The sequence below is a fragment of the Eufriesea mexicana genome, unplaced genomic scaffold (genome assembly GCF_001483705.2).
Source record: "Eufriesea mexicana isolate 0111107269 unplaced genomic scaffold, ASM148370v2 scaffold1824, whole genome shotgun sequence".
Lineage (NCBI taxonomy): Eukaryota > Metazoa > Arthropoda > Insecta > Hymenoptera > Apidae > Eufriesea > Eufriesea mexicana.
This window is the reverse complement of record NW_016909928.1, coordinates 809,757-832,986: the sequence shown is the minus strand read 5'-3', so window position 1 is coordinate 832,986 and position 23,230 is coordinate 809,757. Positions and strand designations below refer to the sequence as shown.

At 25.8% G+C, this 23,230-nt stretch overlaps 3 protein-coding genes and 1 non-coding gene across 4 annotated transcripts; 2 read left to right on the top strand and 2 right to left on the bottom strand.

Annotated features, from left to right (window-relative positions):
* Positions 1-1,586: 1,586 nt before the first annotated feature.
* LOC108549173 (alpha-ketoglutarate-dependent dioxygenase alkB homolog 4) lies at positions 1,587-6,593 on the top strand. The gene is made up of 5 exons (XM_017902441.1): positions 1,587-1,773; positions 2,549-2,674; positions 5,454-5,546; positions 5,659-6,089; positions 6,378-6,593. The coding sequence occupies exons 1-5, from the start codon at positions 1,672-1,674 to the stop codon at positions 6,532-6,534; spliced, it is 909 nt and encodes a 302-aa protein (XP_017757930.1). The 5' UTR covers positions 1,587-1,671; the 3' UTR covers positions 6,535-6,593.
* Positions 6,594-6,942: 349 nt separating this feature from the next.
* LOC108549212 (CD63 antigen) lies at positions 6,943-11,525 on the bottom strand. The gene is made up of 5 exons (XM_017902496.1): positions 11,223-11,525; positions 8,348-8,536; positions 7,926-8,096; positions 7,396-7,635; positions 6,943-7,143 (listed from the first exon to the last, which is right to left on the bottom strand). Exons 1-5 carry the CDS (start codon positions 11,295-11,297, stop codon positions 6,958-6,960), a joined length of 861 nt encoding a protein of 286 aa, XP_017757985.1. The 5' UTR covers positions 11,298-11,525; the 3' UTR covers positions 6,943-6,957.
* Positions 11,526-15,530: 4,005 nt separating this feature from the next.
* On the bottom strand, positions 15,531-19,589 carry LOC108549213 (CD63 antigen). Its single transcript, XM_017902497.1, has 5 exons — positions 19,225-19,589; positions 16,839-17,027; positions 16,398-16,568; positions 16,015-16,236; positions 15,531-15,924 (listed from the first exon to the last, which is right to left on the bottom strand). Exons 1-5 carry the CDS (start codon positions 19,300-19,302, stop codon positions 15,859-15,861), a joined length of 726 nt encoding a protein of 241 aa, XP_017757986.1. The 5' UTR covers positions 19,303-19,589; the 3' UTR covers positions 15,531-15,858.
* TRNAS-UGA (transfer RNA serine (anticodon UGA)) lies at positions 17,985-18,066 on the top strand. The gene has a single exon. It is a non-coding gene; the product is annotated as a tRNA-Ser (tRNA).
* Positions 19,590-23,230: the final 3,641 nt, after the last annotated feature.

Here is a 23,230-nt window from a genome sequence, read left to right as displayed (position 1 = left end):
TTACTATATTCTCGATAATAAAATCTTATAGAATATATTTTACACAAATCAAGAAACCAGCAAGTCTGTAATGTAAATGCACAAATCAAACAAGTATACATATACATACGTACACTCTAGTCAAGTAATTACAAGTAGATTCACTGCATTTTTTAAATAGAGTAACGCTACAGTAAGAATAACTCTATTTGAGATTTAATACAATTTTCAATACAGAAGTTCTAACAATTTAAAATAATCTACATGTATTTATGTGCATAAAAAATAACGAAACGCATAAAATATAATAAGAAAAAAATATAATTTAGAATCACGTTTTGTAGCAAATACAGAATTTTTATATTCTTTTGTTTCGATTTCTATATATAATTTAGCTATGAATACCATACTATTTTATTTTAGATCGATTCTCTTTTAAATTAAAAAACGTATGATTTATATAAATTTATGAAATTATTAAAAAACTATAAAAATAAAAAACCTTAATTTATTAATTTTTAAATTAAAAATGCATTTGGGAATTCTATAATAAAAAATATTACCGATTAAAGAAATAAAATTATTCTTTTACAAAGAAATATGGTACACTTACTTTTAAAGCTTCAAATTAAAAATATTTAAATATTTTAAAGCAAAATTTAATAAAATGTGTTATTAATGTACAATGATTATTACATAAATCTTTATCAATATCAGGTTTTTATATTTAGATATAAAATTTTAATTTTGCGAAAAAAGCAGGGATTTGATATTGTAGTTAATAAAAATGGAATTATATTGTTTAATTTAGAAATTAAAGATATTCCTGATATACATATACAAATACTTGAAACGCGTTTATTGTATTTAATATACTTATTATATTATATATTAAATATATTTATTATATTTTACTTAATATATTTAATAAAATATTTAATGAACACATGTACATGATTTAATATTTACATATTTTATGATATTAAAATTAAATATTATTATGTATCAAATCAGAAAATGTTACTGTCTGTTAATTGATACAATTGATACAAATATTTTAGTAAATTTTATTAACCGCATAATAAATGTATAAAATAGTACATAATTGCATATTTAATGAAAAAAAGTCTTTTCTTTTACATTAGCTTTTGAATATATTAAATAAAAATTACAGTAAATATACTAGGAACATAATTGTTTGAAATTGTTATTTGAATTGTTATTTCCTTATTTACAATTTAAACATACTACAATTTTTATCTTTATCATATTTATACTCTAATAATGTTACAATTTTTTGTCTTCTTTCATTTATTTTATTTTATAATTTTATTATTTTTTTTTAAGATTAATTTTATTTTCAATTGTTTGAATTTTCTTTTTTTGTGTAATATGTGACTTATATTTTTGTAAAACCTCAGTGATAAAATAAAATCTATAATGTTACAATAATTAGTTAATTAATTAATGTTACATAATATTATTTACGTAATTACGTAATGATATTTACGTAATGTTAAATAATTAATGTTACAGTAATTACAAATTTGCTATCAAATTTTAAACAAGCAGTATCAAATTTTAATGATTTTCAAATGAGTAATTTTTATTGGCTTGGTAATATCCATACCTATGTATGTATATTATCTAAAATAAGTAATTAGTGGTCAGTTTTTAATTATTGTGAAGCAAATGAAAACAATACGACCTTGTGGTTGTAAGGGAATCAGATCATGTCTTCTCTGTGAAACCGAATTTCAGATTGAAAGACCTAATCTAAAGGATTATTTTGAGGTTACATTTCAAAATTGAAGTTTATGTTTTTCTTCTTATTATATTATTTATTTCCATTACTTTTAAAATATTTAAATTATTAAATTTGTCATTAAACTTTTTAGTGAATTAAGTGAACAAAAATTAAAATTAAGTATTACAAATTATTTTGTAAATAATTTGTGGGTATTATGTTACATTATAATGTATACTTGTTATTATAAATATTAATTTTCTTAATGTAAAATATACAATATATTTATGTATGTTTTCAGTTATGATTTTGTTACTACTTTTTTCTACTTTGTTATATTTCAAAATGTTTTTTGCATTTGTTTATAAAGAAATATTACATATCATTAATAAAAAATGATACTTGAAATTTAAAATATTCAAATGTACATACCATATACCTTATATTCTTCTTTAAAGAATGCTTCTTTATATTGTATCAATATCAATTTTAATTCTTTTACATATTGTAGCATGTACACGTATAAATTTTTTTAAATAGCTTGACAATTATAGAATGCAAAATGAAGAATATTAAAACTTATTATGTTGTTTTATAAATATTATTTTTTGACAGTATACTAAGAAATACAGAGTAATAATTGTTTAATATTAAATTATTGATATATATGTACTATATAAGTATTGATATTACCAGGTATAATGTATTTTTTATACCTAAGATATAATTAATATTTTTTTATTTAAATACATAAAACATTTTATAAAGCAGTTAAATATATTTATACAATTTTTATGCTATATTATAGTTATAATATTTCAGAAATACTCTAGTTATGTTTATTGCCCATATTGTGAGAAGTCATGGCCTGGTTGGGATACGAACCTTTACAAAAATCATCCGAATCATCAAGGAACTGCAATAGAATTTCCTGGTGTTTATATAAAGGTATATATTTCTATTTGTATTTCTTTTCTTTTATTACACTATAAAACCCACTACTAGGTTATTAGCAGCATGCACATGCTTCCTGTCTTAAAGATTACACAGATGTAAAATTATAATAAATACTTTTATATTTACATACTTATAATTAGAACTTGAGGCTATTGTTAAATTGCTGGTAATCATTGCTAAGTATTCGGTACAAAATAATGATAGATGTCAACTGTGGTTCTTAAGAAATTTGTGAATGTACAACAAGGGAGTAATATATGGTTTCCACAAAAAGAAGTTCATTGTGTAGGATAGAAAATAACGCATTCTACACAGTTTATTTGCTGTCGTTAAGGTTGGGGCATTGTCAAATTATATGGTTGAGATCTTGCACTAGGCATTCCCATTGATATTTTGTATTGTCTAAGAGTCCAAGAAAATATTTCTACTGCCAGGACTGTGAGTTCTGTCAATTCTGTATGTGTGGAAACTGGAAAGATCAAATTTTTTAGGACTTTTAAGACTAGTTTTTATGCCTTTTTATGTATTTTTAAATACATTGACTTTTTGTAACTGCTTTTGCAGTTCCTCTCTGCAGCTGCAAATTCATTTGCAGTTCTAATAAAGCAGCTTCAGTCTAGTTTTAGAGCAGAGGTCACAGCTATATGAATTCATGGATGTGACACATATATAATTGGATGTGTAGATTGATGGGAGTAGCATCCTCTGATGATATGGAGAAATCAGTGTCAGATTCTGGACCTGAGATGAGAAAAATTCATTTTCATTGTCCGTTTCTTCTGTGCAACTACCATGTAGTTTAAACTTTTTGATAATTCGGAAAATTCTGAAATTGGGGTAGGTTTCATGCAGCGTTTTGGTTAGCGAAGAAAGATTATCTGTGTAAGCTTGTGCCAACTGCACGATTTCTGGATTTCCTTTGGCTTTAATTATAAATTCTTTATACTGTTTGAACTTTATACTGTTCAGATTTTGAATGAAAATATGTTTAACAGGTTCTAGTGCATAATCTATTGTTTTTGGATCAATCTAATTAGCCTTAATTTCACTGTTTTTGCCTCTTGTATGGATAAATAACTCACCTTATTGAAGTTGCAAAGGGAGAAGTTTCCATGTCTGTAGCAGAATTAGCATCCATCCAAGTCAGAGTTACATTTTTATCTATAATCACAGAGCCAACATGTGTGGTACTAGTAGAACTTGTTGAGAATGGTTTCTGGACAATTTTATTTCGAATAAGGTCCATATATTCATTATTTAAATCCTGTTATTTTCAGTATTCAAAGAAGGAAATGAAGCTTGCCTGTTTGAATCTAGTACGTGAAGCAATAAGGAAGAGTTGTCTATCTGTTAAAATGATACTCTGATGGAATTGGGATAATGTTTTGCCAGATGCTCTTCCTTCTTACATTGGAAGCACTTTAAATAGTCAGTAGAAATGTAAATTCAATAGGAAGTGTCATCATAGCTTCTCTGGTAGTGTTTACATCCTCCTGATGAATGTACACTTGTCTGTAAAAGTTGAGTATGTGTATGAATCTGGCCTCTGTAAATCTCATTTTTACAAAAGAGATTGGTGATATGGTTGTGATTCCCATTTGCTTGAAAATGTTTGGTATCACATTGTATGGAATAATGGAACACACGTTTGAGAGAAGAATTACTCGCTTGGTTTTCATAATTAACACTTCATCAACTTCGCGCGCCACAACCAACTGTATGCTTTCCACCGCACATTTCTGGCAACTTACACATACTAATCTTCAGTAATTAAAGGACACAAAGAACACATAAAATTGATTTTAACTGATTAATTATATTTGATGTTAATAATCCTATATTACACGTAGTTTAGATCAAATATGAAATTAAAAATAAATTACATAATTAAATATTTTTTATAATTGAATGAATAAAAGCAGATACTTTTCCTGCAGTACATAAAAATAGAACAGAAGAGTAACAAAATAACAAAAGAGAAACAATAATTAAAATGCAAGGCAACGCATTGCTAGGAGAAACGCGGGAGATATCTCCATTCGGACACGTAATGACTTCGAAATGGAGAAATTTCTCTATTCGGAGGACTAAGTGTTAAGGGTCTGACAAAGAATGATCTTTAATAAAATATCTAATATTTTTGTATTGCCTTATGTAAGCTTATCAACAAAAGATTTGCCTGTGAGATCCATGCATATTCTATTATTAGCCACCCTTCATGCAAACCGAATATTGATTAAGTGTACAACTTTTCCAACTCCAAATATGTAGTCTTTTATGGTAATGTCTTCATATGTGTTCAGCAGAATTGCATGTTTCTTCATGAGGAAGTTATCTTTCTAGATCTTTCAAGGAGCATTTGCTTTATCTATTTTTTATGAAAGAAATTCCTGTACACAGGAATTTATCTTTTGAATAAAAAATATAATAGAAGATATGTTTGTCGCACTCAAAGGAGTTGGGATGCGATGTGAACGAATTCAAAATCACAATATCATTAAATTTAAAACATCATAATCATATTAAATCTAAAACTTTATTGCAAAAATTTGATTTACAATTAGCAATATAACAAGTTATTTAATAGGAAAAAACATTAAATTTTTAAAATTATTGTTTTTTTGTTAACATCAATATATAAAATATAAATAATTTTTTATTGCTATCTATTTTAAAAATAATGCTTAGGAATTAAATTATTTTAACTTATTGTAGTATAACTATGCTTGATTAAATTTAAATATTATATTATGTTCTCTTCTACACAAAGCTAGATTTTCTAAATCCCAGAGAAATTAAGTCATTGATCAGTGCAATTGAGGAAATACCTTGGGAAATTTCTCAGAGTGGAAGACGAAAACAGGTATTTTTAAAAAATTACTAAAGTGCATGCTTATCAGTAAAAAGTTTATCAAATTTAATACTTTTTTTAATAAAAAGAAAAATACAAAGATTAAATAATTTGAAAAATTTAGAATTTTGGTCCAAAATGCAATTTCAAGAAGAGGAAACTTCAGTTGGGTTCATTCAATGGTTTTCCAAAGTCTACTCAATTTGTGCAACAAAAATTTTCTGAAGTACCTATACTTAATAATTTTCAAACAATAGAACAATGTACATTAGAGTATGATCCACTACGCGGAGCCTCAATAGATCCACATATTGATGATTGCTGGATTTGGGGTGAAAGAATAGTTACTGTCAATATCATGGGCAATTCAGTTTTAACAATGAGTCCTTATCATGGTCCAGATACAAAATATAATTTGAAAAATATAACAGAGTATGCCACAACACTTAAAGACCTAAATTCTAATGTAAAAAATAAAAGTGAAAGTAACAAAGACATCATTGTAAGACTCCCGATGCCAGAAGGATCTCTTATGGTCCTTTATGGTGTTTCAAGGTAAAAATATTTATTTCATAATGATCTTTAGAATAGTATTCATTTATAGCATATTATTATTACATTTATAGTACATTATTATATGAAATAATTATTTCAATTATAAAGCTATACTGTAAAAGACTATACAATCTTTATCTTGTTGAAGATTTATATAATTATTTAGTTAAAATATCCAATACAACTTAAATAAAATGTTGTGCAAATTAGATAAAAATAAAATACGAGAAATGTAAATTTTATTGCATTATTTGTACAAATATTTATACCTTTTGTGTGTCTTTTTAGATACAAATGGGAACATTGCGTTTTAAGAGAAGATGTGAATACCAGACGAATCTGTTTGGCTTATCGTGAATTGACTCCCTCGTATTTATGTAACTTAGCAAATGATGAAGAAGTCAGAGAACTCTTAAAGAGAGCATTAGTCTTTAATGAAATGTAACTAAACTTTGAAAAGAATTTACTCCAATAAAGTATATAATGTTAAATTTGTACGAAATATTTAATTATACATTACATTATATATTACAGACATATATATTAAATTCTTTTGTACATATTATCTACAACTATAATTTTATACAATGATAATATAAATGAAACTCTAACTTCTACTATTAAGTATTTAATGTAAAAAAAAAATGAAAAATTTCTAAAACCTTTAAGCAAAGAAATTTTAAAGTTAGAACCACAGAAATAGATTTTAGTTAAAAAAAGATTCAAGAAGTATGTATGGAAAATAATTTGTTTTTTTTTTTTACAATAAAAATACCAACTTTTATAATTTTAGAAAATTGAAAGATATTACTCTAATATAAATAAAACTATTTTATTAAGAATTCATCACAGAAGGTGATAAAAAATTCTAGGGGTTTTTCAAAAGTTCAGATGACATGTAAACAGGAGGAAATGTTGTAGAAGGATCAGATTTTCCCAATGGTTGGTAACCATTGATTAAACTCTCCCTTAATTCCCATCTACGTCTCTCCCTTTCTGTTTTTTGTCTTCTGATTGCTCTACCTAACATACAGGCAAACATTATTCCAGTTAACTGAAAATAAATAATTGAATTTATTAGAACATGTACTGAAATGCTTTTATACTAAAGATAACATTAAATTTTATAAACTATTTCTAAGTATTAAAAACAAATATTTGATTAATATAATAAAATTATATTTTTATATATGTATTAACTTACTTAAGCTAATAAATATGTATTAATATGTACTAACTTACTTAAACTAATTTTAGATTTGTCGCTGTTTGAAAGTATATAGAAGTAAATGTAATTACTACCAACCTGAATAAGAGCAATAGCTGCAGCTCCAGTACCGATATAAAGTACACTTCTGTGAACGATAACTGAAAGAATTTTGATACATCCATCTGAATGAATGGGACATGGTGCATATGAATTGTTAGGAGGACATGCAACATAATTAGTTATGTATAGAGGTGTGCAAGATGAAGGAAATTTGATATTGTTTTCCTTTATAATATCTTCCCAATCTTGGTATCCATTGTATCCACAACAGTAAAGCTGTTGAATAATACATTTGATTAGACAAAATGTATCATTTAAGGAATTCAATGATTCTGACAAATAATAACTATACAGTAGTAACAAAACAGTTAAAAGTATTAAGAAAATTTTTCGCGCATTTCATATTTAAAATAAAAATTTGTTTAAAAATTTGGCTAACACGTGAAAAAGTCGATCAAGTTTTTGATTATACAAAGAGAAATGATATTCGTTTTTATATTTTGTTCAATTAATATCTAAGTAATATATGAGTTAATTTTTATATATTTAAGATATGTATATATTACTCTTGATTGTAGGAAATTAATAGCATTCGTAGCTTCAGGATTGTGTCCATACTCATGCATAGTAGCATTAATTTTATTAGCAAGAAGATCCTTTATTCCATCTTGAAGAGCATAAGCTGCAATTGCAGCAGCTAATTCTAATACAAGAACGATTGAAAGAGATACTGCAAACTATAAATATAATATTATATTTTTATTATTTGCTATATCAGATCAAAGATAGAAAATATAATGTTGCATAAATACGTTTATATTAATATGTATCAATTAATTAATTGTGAAATTGAAATAATACATAAAGATAAAATTAAAGTAAACAACTAAAATAAGTAAAATATTTAATTTAAAATGTTTACTAAGACAGAACATACATCATATTTAGTATAATGCATAAATAGAAAAGGAAATAACAAAATACTTACCACAAGAACCATACAAGTGCTTTCTCTAAGAGCACCACAGCAACCCATGAAAGCTATTACAAAAATAAGTATCCCAACAACAATTAAGAGAGTTGCTGGTGAAAAATAACTTGGATCCAAAAAATGCGAGAAATCTTCATAAACGGCATAAATTGTTGTTCCAACAGATATTATCATTATCCCTGTTAACTGTAAATAAGAAAACACTTAAGTTATATAATTCTGTAAGAAAATTTGGGACATATAAATTAAATTTAATACCTTTAAGTGAAAAATATTGAAATAACAAATTATATTACTTTTATTTCGAATAATATTAATTGATTGAATTTGAGAATATTTTTTTATTGAATAATTAATCGCTAGAATTACTTACATAAACGAAGATCAATCTATAAAAGATTTATAATGTAATATTTATAATATATAACTATAAAATTACGAAATATCGTATCGTTATATAAATGAAGTCATATATAAAATTTTTAACTAATTTTAAGAAATGAAAATTTCAAACTTTTAATACCAAATTCTAATGATTAGTCATTTATAAATACCTCTTGAACTTGTAAAATTAGTTATTGATATTTTTGATATTATCATTGTTAAAGATATTATAGTTTTTTATTGTTAAGGTCTTATTTATAATATAGTTTAAATATATATACCTACATAAAATGATAAAGAACAATTGTTAAGAAAATAAGCTTTCATTGGAATTGACAATTATGGTATGATGTAATTCCTTCAATATAATGGAACTCCATTTCATTTCATTGTAGCTACGTCTGTATTTGAAATACTTATATATTTTGTTAATATAGAAAGATTATGTCGGTAAAAACATCTACCACATATGAAGATTTTATTATTTTAGTAAGTATAATGTATAAAAATTTAAGAATATTTAAAAAATTTATATAAAATACAGTGATAATTTCAAATTTTTTAATCCAATTCTCTTTTTTTTTCAAAAATATGTCAAATACATTTTAATATCTTAGATCTCTCAAAATGTTTGAATAAGCAATTAAAATTATCATTTTATAGCTGACATTGTTTTGTACCGGATAAAATTTAAATTCGATAATTTTTTGTATAAAAACAAAAAATTACAAAAGTATTCGTATTTTAGACATTCAATAATGTCAATTTCATTTAATAACAACATTTCGAAGCTTACATGAATATTATGTCGCATAAAGTTACTAGTCAAGTTTCATTTAAATAAGAGTTTAGTAACATAATTTTCTATTTTCTCGAACAGGGGTTGTCGAACCCGTATCATTTAAAAACCATATATATGTATATATATACTCCTTTTGCTTATTATAGATATCTATGAAAGTAAAATGATGGAATTCTGTTATCATTCTCAACAAGATTACAAGTTTATCTGTGCCGATAAGAGAAGTCATTTATGTTTGCAAGACAACGGTTTCTAATTTTGATACCGATCATAGAAAATGAAAATTTTCATTCATCTTGTGAAACGACGAATCTGCTTCAATAATTTGACCTATTGTCAACGAACAATGAAAACATTACTTTCATCCCTTCTAAAATGTCGCGTCTGGTAAAATCTATAAATCTTTTGTTCTATGTATATCTCGTTCTCAATTATTTCGATGGAAAGTTTAAAATTGCAAATTTGTCCCATCACATAGCTTAAACATGTGCCTGTTTTAAGATCATTTTTCTTCGATTTATTGATCGACAAATGTGTAAAGCGGTCGAATGTGGGGAGAAAAGAGCGGAAAGGAAGAAAAAGAGGACAAGAGAAACATGGATGGCTCGCGCTGTTGCAAACCTTCTGTATAGTAATAATTCATCGGGGTCGACCTCACCCAGCCGATATCGATCCTACTGTTCGTCCGGACGACGGGGTAAGACTATGATCCACGTCCGTACCGAGGGTTGACCTAACTTGTTGAATCTCAGGGCCGAGTATGGTTATTCTCGTTACCTCTTCTCCTCGGACACGAGGGAAAATCGACATCGTTACAGTTATCGTCGTAGTCAGCCTCGACCCCATTTATCGTTCTCGCTTTTTCCCTCGCGACTTGATCAACGCATATTTATTTAATCGCGTTTTTCATTATTTAAATGAATAATCCCCAGCGAATTTTACTTCTATGTAAATATCGTTTATGGCTCTAGTTACTTTACTAGTTACTTTGTTTATTACTTTCACTTATTCTCATAATATTTTTTTTTACTTTATGGATAGATAACAAACTCGATTAATCATCCATCCGCATAACGTGTTGCAAATTGTTCAGGCGCGGTCTTTACGTTTACCACAAATTCCCTATCCCGTATTGTGCAACGATACATGTCCGCTTGGAAACTTCGTTACGGAAAAATAAATACAAATACGCGACTAGTAAAATAAAGTACAATATGTTTATCCATTAATCGCTATTATTCATTTTCCATTTAGGTGTATGCAATATATCTGTACCTATTCATAAGTGTTTCGATATATTACTTTTATCTATTATCGACTGGAAGGTTACGCTGGCGTAATTAACATAACTTTGACTTAGTCATCGTATGCCGATACTCGTCTATATGATCGAAAATTGATCGACAGTCGATAAAAGATTGCGAATAACGTAGAAGAACAAAAGAGAAAGATACTGTTGAAAATACGAAAGGAAACGAATCGAATCGAAAAGGAAATAATCGAACTACGATGGCTAAATGAATGAAATAAATATTGACTCGTGGCTGTGTGTACGCCATTATCCATGTAAATGAACAAATATTCATTTGGTTAAACGACGTGGCAGAAATCAGTTTGGTGTCCAGCAAACGCGACATAATAATCTTTGGACAGATGAAAAGAAGATGAAAGAATGTGGTTACAGACCACAAAGAGGGAGTTAACCGCGCAAAGCAGGTACTTGATGCAACGTAGACCAACGTCGAGATGTGTGGCAGCCATTTTGGTGTCCGAGAATCCACTTTCATGCAGGTGCACTACGGAACTGAACGTGGAAACACCTAAACTCGATTCGACGTATCGTATTATCTACTGATAAAGCGGCATACGTACCGACGACACACGTAGCGCTGCTTGCTTGCGTTTTTTACAACCATCGCCCAGCTTTTTTTCCTTCTCCGTTTCTCTTCTCTCCTTTTCCTTACTCAACGTCCATCTCGACCAGTCTTTCTGTATTTACAAAAACGCATGTTGTAATAAATATAGATATTGACTTAGAAAGCTAATCGAATTGTTTGAAAGGCGATTAAACCTATGACGAATTCTAACTCGTAGAAAATTGATTCAATACGATAAAACACAATTTAGAATGTTCTATCTTTATCGTAGTATATATTATCACCTTGATGCTTTCGTTATTTCGAACAATGCGAGTTTGGAGGTTGTATAGATCGAAAGGATAGGAATATTTTTAACGTAACGATGAATTCAAAAATCTACATAGTAAATATTATTTTATCATTAATGCGATTTCTGTGGCTAAAGTAATAAGTAAACGATAATATGTTTAATTATTCAAATACATTTACGTTGAAATTTACGTTAAATTTGAGTCACTTCGAATTCGACAGAAATATAATCTGGAATATTCTCCAAATTACATGTACATATATGTGTAATATTTGTAATGGCTATGTATCTTTCTTATGTTGAGTATTATTATCTTGAAGATAATATTAATACGGTATATAACATTTTTTACATTTCACTTTTTATATATTGGTATTTTTACTAAATTAACTTTTCATTTTTTATAATGTAAATTTTTTAATTGATAAATTGATATTAAAAACGATATTTGGTTTTTATAATTACGAAAATAATAATTTTATGACAATTATTATTAATTTTAAACTAATATGCTTTCGATATCTCTCTCAAATCTCTAAAAGAATGTTTGTATTAAAATATCCATAAAGACAATGAAAAGAATTTATTGGTAATAATTAATTATATATTTGTGATAACAAACAAATCTTTTTCGTTATTTGTTTATATATATATATACACGTTGCTGATTATCAATAAAAATAATATATTTTCCAAAATATAAATTTCACAATATATAAGCTTGGATATTTTAAAATGGAAATATCAATCATATAAATGACGTGGAATTAATTGAGCCACTATTATAATGATAATACTCCTTTTGTTGAATTTTGTTATTGCGACAAATTGAAAGTTAAAAGTTTTTGTGCTTATTTAAGTAAACAAATAAGTCAAATTTCAAATACTATGCTTAATTTCATTGCTCGTTTATAAATTTATTTCTAAATAAATTCTCTTTTAAATCAAGAATCGGACCAAAAACGAATATAGCATTCTAGCACTTGCAAAAATATATTTACGAAACCTTTTAAGTCAAATTTCAAATACTATGCTTAATTTCATTGCTCGTTTATAAATTTATTTCTAAATAAATTCTCTTTTAAATCAAGAATCGGACCAAAAACGAATATAGCATTCTAGCACTTGCAAAAATATATTTACGAAACTTTTATCAATTTTTATGCAATTTTAAACAAATTTATTAAGCATTAAATAATATAAAACAAAAAGATATTACAATAATAACTCACTGTTAATTTATAAACAAAATTCAATATTTAGTAATACCTTTAATGTAATACCTTTAGTAATACCTTTTAAATTCATATGTAAAAGATATGTAAAAATATCGTTCATTTATGCTAATATTAGAAGCGAGAAATGATAATTACAGCGTGAGAAAACTTTTCATAAAGTAGAAAGTCTATTATTATTAGTATATTATTATAAATTACTATAAATAAATAATATGATTTCTTCGGAAAAGCAAATTTCGAGCTTGCTGATTAAGAAACGCAGATTCCATGCATGTTTCTCATTTGCATTTATACACATCTGTATATTGAAAGATAGCGATTCCATTTCGTGTGCCGAAATCAATATAATTGAAAACTATATGACAGAAAACTAGCCAATGTAAAACTTACAATAAAGAGCTTTAAGCTGCCGATTTCGTTTCAACTAAAATCGATGCGAAAAGTGTATCATGGAAATCTACCAATATAAATCTTATAATGCGAAACTGACGATAAAAAGGAGGGGGTGAAGATTTTATTTATCTTTTGTTAAATGAGGTTAGAAAGAAAATTCCTCTGACATGGCACATTATTCGAAAGTAAATAGTAAAAGTCATACTGGTCGCGCGAACAGTTGATCTACATCATACGATATTTAGCATAAAGAGGTTGAAAGTGGTTGGCACTGGTACATCGACCGGCCGGTACGCCCGTGCGTGAAAATACGGAACATGACTCATGCGTACCACCGTGTGGGTAATTCAGCACACGTTCATTATTCATACGCTGTAAAGTATTACGAGTCGTGGTAGACTTTATTTCAAACCAAGAATTCTTCCTTCGTTAAAATGATACGCGATTTGATACCACGTCTCATCTTACTTATCTCCATTTAGCTAAAATTCATAACAAACATACAAACTCGCATCCAAACATATTCAAAAATGGCAATCGTGTTATTCAAATGATACATTTTGTATTTTAAGATAGATCGTTATAGCTTTTTAATATAACAGAAAGAATAAATGAAAACAACGTGTAATTCTATGTTTTTACATAAACTTGTGTACATGTAAGTGAACAATTATATAATATATTTTTTTATATAACTTTATATGTACTTACATACATGTTATGATGGACTCCCGCATGCGATTTATGTATAGATTCATCAGTACAAACAAAAGAAAAGTCTCATTTTTTCCCACAGACAAATAATAATTCATTGCGAATAAAGAATTCGAGATAAAACGAAGTTATTTTACAATCTTCTTTTTGGCATCGATGATTAAAAAAGATACTTGCTAATGAGTCTCGTGAAATTTGTAATATACATATGATTCGTTAAAAAAACTGTCATTGCTTTATTTAAGAACCATATGTTAGAGTGCTAAGTATGCCTAATATAATTATTAAATATCCGTGATTTTTATTAGTAAGTACTGTACCAACAAATACCAGCAAGTAATAAAGGATTTTTGTGCATGTTTATGCAATACACACGTAAGATTAAACAAAATATTTATTAAGATTCTATGTTAAAGAATACAATAAATATTTCACTTGTTAACTATTATTTCATTTAATGAATAATTAAAATTGGTGCTTAATATACTATACAATAAAAGTAATTGCAAGTATTATTTTCATACCAAAATTGTTATGTAACATTGTATATTTGCAAACTAAATTGAGTAATAAAATTTCGCTTAAATTATATTTGTAGTATTAAATTGTAATAATTAAACTAAAAATATATTACTGCATATTTGATAGAAATATTGTTAAGTATTAAAAGTTTTTAATTCCTATATGATATAAGGAAAATTATTATATAAGGGTTTCTTCTTTTATTAAATACCAAATACTGGTTTTATATTCCTTTATTTCGTACAAATCTTGTTGGATACATAATATTTTCTTTTCTGATATAGATTTTATAACTTTTACATTATATTTTATCAGAAGTATTGTATACACATTAAGAAACAGTATATCCTATTAGAATCCAAATACCTAAATATATTCTCTTTTTCATTTTTGTTATAAATAATATTGGAAAATGGTTAAAACAGAATCTCCTGAAGTCTATTAAACATAGTCTAAGACAGAATTAAGACATCAAAACAGAACTGTCGAAGAAATATCACATACCAATGAAAAAAATCTTTTTACGTTATTTCTTTTTATTTATTTATTTTACGTTATATCTTTGCACAAAAGTATATGCCTTTTACCATTGCATCTTGTGTAATAGACAACAGCCTATTACTTCGAAAGCCATAACGAATCGAATTCGAATCGAATCGAATTCGTGCTACTACTTCTATCTATTATTACTCCATAAATAATTGAAAGAATATTATAATTTATGATTGTTCGTTTTGAACAATACCCTTTGAACGCTTATTAACATACGTTTATAACAACAATAAGTTCACATACAACGTAATTTTAACATTAAATTTAGATTAATAAATTATTATTATTACTTTTTTTTATTATTATTATATACATAAATTAAAATTAAAAAGTGAAATTAGAAAGATATTTTCTTGTAAGAATGTAAAAATATTCTTAAAAAAAATTCTAAAAATTATAACAGTGGAGGACATTTTTTCAGCTAGCACGTTCCTTTTTTAAACAGTTTAGATGTTGTATTAAACACTTCCCAATAACACTAGAAATAAAAAAGATGTTTAGGTATTTGAATTTTGCTGGATACCCTGTTTACATTGCAATATAATATCACACCCAACAGCTTCTTAATTTTATAATAGTAAGTCTTATAGAGAATACCTTTTTTACGATAAATATTTTCTTAACATTCTTTTTAACATTTTCAACGTTTTCGTTTATAATCTTTATCCAGTTAAAAATATCTGTCATATATGCATGGTCATATATGTAATGTATTTTTAAATCCTTGAAAAATTTTATACGACCTCGTAACTGTTTTTAATCGACTTTGCTAGGAAAATTGAGAACCAGATTCCTATTGCCTGTAAAAAACATCAATACGATTGTGATGATTAAGTAGTTTTTGATCTTCTTTTTTTTTAATCTTTCATTCGCACGCATGTATCAATTACCTGAACGAAAGCAATGCCAATACCAAAACCACCAAGTTGCAAAGCGTGAGACTTAATGACGGAAGCAAACTTATTATAACAACCTCCGTGCAGTGTTTTAGAGTCAAGAGTACAATCTGTCTCGGTATTCATACTGACTTCATCACAACATGATGAAGGAAGAACTGGTTTGTTCAAACTACTTGTCCAATCAGACGCGTTTTTGATTCCACAACAATGGAACTAAAATAATGAATATTAATATTTATATAAAATTTGTAACTTTTACTTTCGTGCATTAGAGTAATTCTTTAAAAATTACAACTGTCACGAAAGTAATTCATGTAAATTCTAATTAAACATAAAAAGTAAAAAGCTTTAAGAAACTACAAAAAAGATTTTACATCGGTCTGAAGATTATTCCAAATATATTGTATCTCTGTACTATTTTCATATAATTTCATTGAATCCTTCATTTTATCTTGAATAATCGACGACGCCCTGGCTCTCAAAACGTATCCGGATATGCCACCTGCGAGCTCCAAAATAAAAACGATGACCAGCAACGACGTAAACTAGAATCAAGAAATTAAATAAATGGAAGATTGATCAAAAAATGTATCATCTCAAAGTGAAAGAAACGAGTTTATTATTAAATTATTTTGATTTATTAAGAATATACACTGAAATAAAAATATAAGAAAATATATATTGAAATAAAACCACACAACTCTAAAGAGAAATAATTCGTTATAATATTATCTATAATTTACTAAACTTTCCGACTATAAAAGCAATTTCAAAAGATAATCAAGAAACAAAATTTTATGAATAATATAAATTACCGTAATGATCATGCAATAATTTTCACGAACAGCGCCGCAACATCCGAAAAAGGCAATTAAGAAGATAATTGCACCGATCGCAATCAACAAGGAAGGAACTGATAAAAATTTATTATCCAGGAAATGTTCATAATTGTGATAAATTCCATGGATCATAATGCCAATGACTAACAAAATTACACCCGTAATCTGAAAATAAGAATATTTTGCATATAATTTCTTCTTACCTTGAATTAACTACAATTTAACATTTTTTAAATTGTAATATTATTGTTATAATAATAATAATTAATTTCTTCCCAAATCCTTTGATCTTCAATAAGTATTAGTTCGTTATATTCTTTCAATATTTGTTATAACAATTATTATTAGTTATTACAAATTTATTTTTTGCAAATGGTACCTAATGATTTAAACAAAAACTTTTTCAGACATTCCTTACTAAATTGGGACAAACCCCCTAGTCCCCTAGAAAACATACTATTGAACAAACTCCCTAGTTTTATTTACATTGAAAATTGAATCAATAGAAAATCAAATTAAAAGATCCTTATATCCAATTACTCACTGTTGGGAGAAACGAGGCTAATACGAAGCCATGATCTGGAAGAATCTAGATATGTACTTTGAACAATTCGTTATAAATTTTTTAAAATACGGACTATTAATGATGAAACTTTTATTAAGTGTTTTGATATATATTTATAAATTGTAAAATATATCAGTCAGAACTTTTTGATTAAAAAAAATTTATAATAAGAAAATCACATCGAAATTGCCTGTTATAATTAGACTTTAAAATAAACGTTACAAAAAAGGTAATTTAAGAAATTACTTTTAAAAATTTGCAATAAAACCAATCTTGGTATTACAAATAATATTAATTATATATAAAACATAATATTATGTGTGTAACAATTATTTTCTCTAAATAGTTTTAATTATTTTATAAGATGTATTTCGAAATAATTCATCTAAATCATGAATTCAAAAAAAACCATTTCCAATCATAAGTTCCATGTTTTTTAATGCTGAAAGAAAGTGTTATCATTCAATGGGTGATACACGATGCAATAGGTTATATATTTAACTGCTACAGTTATAAGTTCACTATCTGTTCACGTAGAATAAACCTTAATTTTAACTGCTGCGGTGTCCGAGCGGTTAAGGAGATGGACTTGAAATCCATTGGGTTCTACCCGCGCAGGTTCGAATCCTGTCCGCAGCGAAATTTTTTCTTTTTTACAAAACCATAATTTTCAAAATTCTTAAATATATTTACTTACACAATTAGATGTCGCTTGGAATATGTAATTTTATCACATAAACTGTACAAATAACAAGTTTATATCTACTTTGATACAATAATCGTCGAGTTCGATAATTTGCATTATCAACTTTGTTTTTGCTTATATATATATATAAAATTCTATGAATTTTTATTAAAAAGAGAAAAAAGATTTCACTAAATATAAAATACTTATACATAATACACGATATGAAAATAATCTTCTAATTCCCATTCGTATTCAAATTCGTATTTTTATTTTTATGTGCATATTGTAGACTATTACCATGTTATAGATATTTGGCAACTAAATTGTGAACGCAACAAAATTACCTATTCTAGTACAGAAATACGTATGTATTTACAAAATAGATTATTAAAAAAGCTTTATTCGTTTTCCGATTTTTAAGTTAAACTTTGGAATGTATTTTATATAATCAATATTACATATAATCATTATTTATTGGCTATTTATAGTATGACTCATATAGTATGATTCAATATCTTTGCTTCGACCAAATCCATGTACGTATGTATGTATGCATAAGTTGTTAAGAGTAGGAAAATAAAACGCAAAAGTGTAATGATAAAGAAGAAGGCGGATTATTTCATTATAACATCTATCTATTATTAATTTTATATTAAAATATAAATACTGATTAATATAACATTTAAATTCTTCTACTGTAATATCGTATTATTCTAGTAGCATCCATAAGAATCTATATCGATATTTAGGTTATAATTAGGTTAGAATAAAATTAAAATAAACTTTTTGTGCTATTAATCGAAATATGTTATAAAAAAAAGGCAATATAACAACATCGGACAATTATATTGATAGAATCCTTACGATCCAAAAAGTAAAAAGCGAATAAAATCACATAATTATGATAGCTTTTTGAACTACGTTGTACTTTCAGTATGGTTCTATAATGAACAAACATTTGAAATAAAAATGTTATCGTTTATATAATATGAGAAATAATTCAATATCTTGACAATCTCTTTGGAAATTAAATACAGAACGTATAATAACAGATTTCATAAATTACTTAGAAGCTAAGGATTATTAATAAAGGAAAAAAGATTACTCACAACAAAAAGTAGATTGAAGATGAACATGAGATATTTGACACATTGTGAACCAAGAGGTAATCTCATTGTGTTAACCATATTTTTTCTTAAAACTATACGAGATCTTATTACACTGTTATAAAATATAAAGGATTAAACTACGTTATATTTTTCTCACTTCACCAACGTTAAAAAAAGGCGCACAAACCAGCTAACAACATTACAACGATTCACTACTTTGAGACAGTATCCAAGCGCATGCGCATTTGTAATACTCTTAACCAAGGTTACGAAACATCAAAGGTTACCAACCGCAAATTCTTTTTATACATTTCATACATTTTATCCATTTTGTTATACTACCATTATATTAATTCTTAATCCGATTGTTACCTACTATAAGTATGATTAAAATTACTTAAGTTGGAATTTAAAAGTACATAAAAACAAGATCGAAACTACGTATTTAAGGAACCAAATAATATATAGTAATATATTTTGTGTGCTATACACGCGCGCGCGCGCTTACTCACATACTCACTCACACCCGCGTGCATGCTGAATTATATACAGTGTGAGCCAAGTAATTGAGATGAATTTCATCTCGAATATCAGTACAAAATAAATTATACAGTAAAATGTTATATAAATTTGAAAGGTTTTCATTTCTACAACTTTACTTGAAATAGTGCACGTATAAAATTTAAATACATTTTTATCTTAATTCGCATTACATACTTTCTTCCAACATATTCTTATCTTTGAAACACTATGTAAAACACAGTATGAAAGTATAACATTAAAAAATTTATGAGATCTTTAAAGCTTTTGATGAATCCACCTATATATTTTGAACACTAATTTTAAACACTTACAATCATAAAACATGTTACCGATCTTCAACATTTGACCGTTAAAAAATAAATTCTAACGACCAACGATACTCAATTAGACATTGAGTATTTATTGTTACAGTAAATTTAAATTATATGTACAGAAATTATCGCAGAAGATATTATCTTTTATCAATAGTTAATAGTAAAAACATTGTTTACTTGTTTTGTCCATTGAAATAAATATTTCTGAATAGTGAAAAAATGTATAATAATACATCTTGATAGCGTATGACCGACATGTACTTACATGTACATAAGTTGGAATATAATTTATGAGCATACGAAACTTTTTTGAAATCGACGTGTGGCGAAACAAATTGTAAATGTAACGATGATGCTAGATTATATAATGTGTTAAATTTAATGTGTAAGTTTGAATAGGAATTAAAGAATGAAATATTAATTAAATTCGCATGAAATAAATTTTAAAAGCTTAAAAACTTCCTACATACCATTTTTCTACCAGACTTTTTTCACTCGCAAGTTTGAAATACAACACATGTGATTTTAGCAATTTCTTTTTTACGACAAATAAAGAATGATGTAAATTTTTCTTAAAAAATTGTATACGCAAATTAATATACATTTACAAACAATAAAACTTTAGTAAAAATTCAAAAATAGATATACCTCAATTAAAATTTACTACATTTGAGATATTATTATTGAACTATATCTTCTTTGTAGATAACGCACTAATGAAAAAATCATGACCCTTTGATTTGATTTTAACTTGGTTTTTTTTTTATGAAATTACTTCAAAGCTGAAGTATAGTCACTTTTATCTATTTTTGTGAAAGTTTAAGAGAATATATTTTCTATGGATAATACAATTTAGAAATTTGAAATTTGTCACGAAATATTAATTTCATTGACATTATATCTTCATACATATTCTACATCGTAATATTTAAATAAGTAGATAATTCAAACATGAATCATAAATAATTTTAGTTATTACATGATTAATGGAAATTTACAGAAAGCATTGCACACCTACATTTTATATAGAGATAAAAATTATTGCATTATCGTTATTATCAACAAAATTTATTATTAATACCATCACAATAACAATTACATAAATTATGTTTAATTAGTAAAATAAATGAAGAATACTACAATATATAATACGATATTTGTGCAATAATACAATTTTCTTTATCCTAATCAGAACAATACAATGTACATACATATGTACACATACGTATGTAGTGTATGCTAGAGGTATAATAAAATACAGGTTATGTACGAACGAAATAACACATTTATTATTTCTAACAATAAAGAGTAATCCTTTTGTGATTACTTACTTTTTTATATAAATTAACATTTAATTACAATTATGATATTATCGCTCGTATTTAGTAAAAAGTACAAACAATACAATGTGTACACTATAAAACTATAGGAACGTTGACAAAATTTTAAATTATTTTCTATAAAATTTTCTCAAGACAAAAGTTGTATATACTATCAGTCAAATTACGCAAATTGCTTATCTTTTTTTATTAATTTTATGAAAATTAAAATTGTTAACAAATACGAAATAAAAAGATAATGTGAAATTCTTCGTATTCATATTAATATCTGTAATATAATAAAAACTGAAATTTAAAATAATGATTACAATAGTTACATGAAAAGTTAATACAATTTTAAGCGGTAAATCACAGGTATCATATCGAACTAGAACAGGTAACGTAGTGCAACATTCCTATTATAATACAAAGAATCAATGTTCAGACATTATAAGATCAAACCTGAATACCAGTGACATACCATATGACTAATAATTCTATATACATTTTTTTACAATTCTTGTTCAAAAATGCATATTTCTTATTATTAAAATAAGTGGATTAATTCTATATTATCTTCAAAATATTTTTATTAAAGAAAATTGTTATCAAAAAGTTAAACTCTTTTTATAAAAAACCATTAATATACAAAAATATTTCATTATGAGAAAAAAATGTATATATAGATTTTAGATTAAAAATAAATTGACCATATTTATGTAATCTGAGAAAAAATATTATTAGAAGTATATTACACGATCTACAAAAAATAATAAAAAAATATCATTTTACATACTATTATTATTTTTTAATTCCTCTTGATTTGCAATTATTACTCAATTAAATGGTAAATATTGTACTCTAATTTCAAGATTTTTATTGAATTTGTGTTAGTGTAATTAAAAACGCATAAAGGGGGTTAATGATTGATTAATATGTACATTGTACAATTAAGTATTATGCATAATAAAATAAAAATGAAGTGATCAATAATAAAATTGCACCGTTATTCGCCATTATGCATTGGTCAGGTGCAGAGTTGACGAATGAAGTTGCATCGTATGCGCTCAGGGACGTCTTATTATATTTTAGATAATAAGTATTAATTAATAAATTGTTAAAAGAGTACAAAACAAATTATAAATTATGTTCATTTTTCTGAAAACTCAGAAATTTATTTACACGGCAACAATAAGTTTCATAAAAATCAATCTAGTATAGGATTATAAACCGAAAATATGCTAACTAAAAAGATAATTTCATATAAAAAATGATAACTTACATCATAACATATATAACAAACTGAATAATAAAAATTAAATATTTTTTTCTGAAATCAATTGTAAATATAAATACAATCGCTTTTATTTGTATATATCATATTTCGCTACACTTGACTTATAAGGCAACATTCGTGGATGCTGTTTCCTTTTATGCATTTCATGAACTAATATGTACACTTCCGTTACATATTCACACATTATTACATCTAAGATATTTATTTGAGATTTATTTATTTAAATAAATAAATATTTATAACTACTACATTTTAAATATAAAATAATATTCTTCTCTAGTAAAAATAGCTTTTTAATTATCATAAAATAAAAAATAAGGAACATTTAAATTTATATTATTAATATTATTATTAGAAATACTATAATATTATTGGCATTGACTGAAAAATTAGAAAGTTTATATAATAAAGTTTATAAAATTATTACATTTTATATAAAACTAAAAACATTTTTAGATTTGTGGAAAAATTAAATTTGTATATATGAGACCTTAAATTTTGATAAAAATTATGCAAAATTATAAGAAATGAAA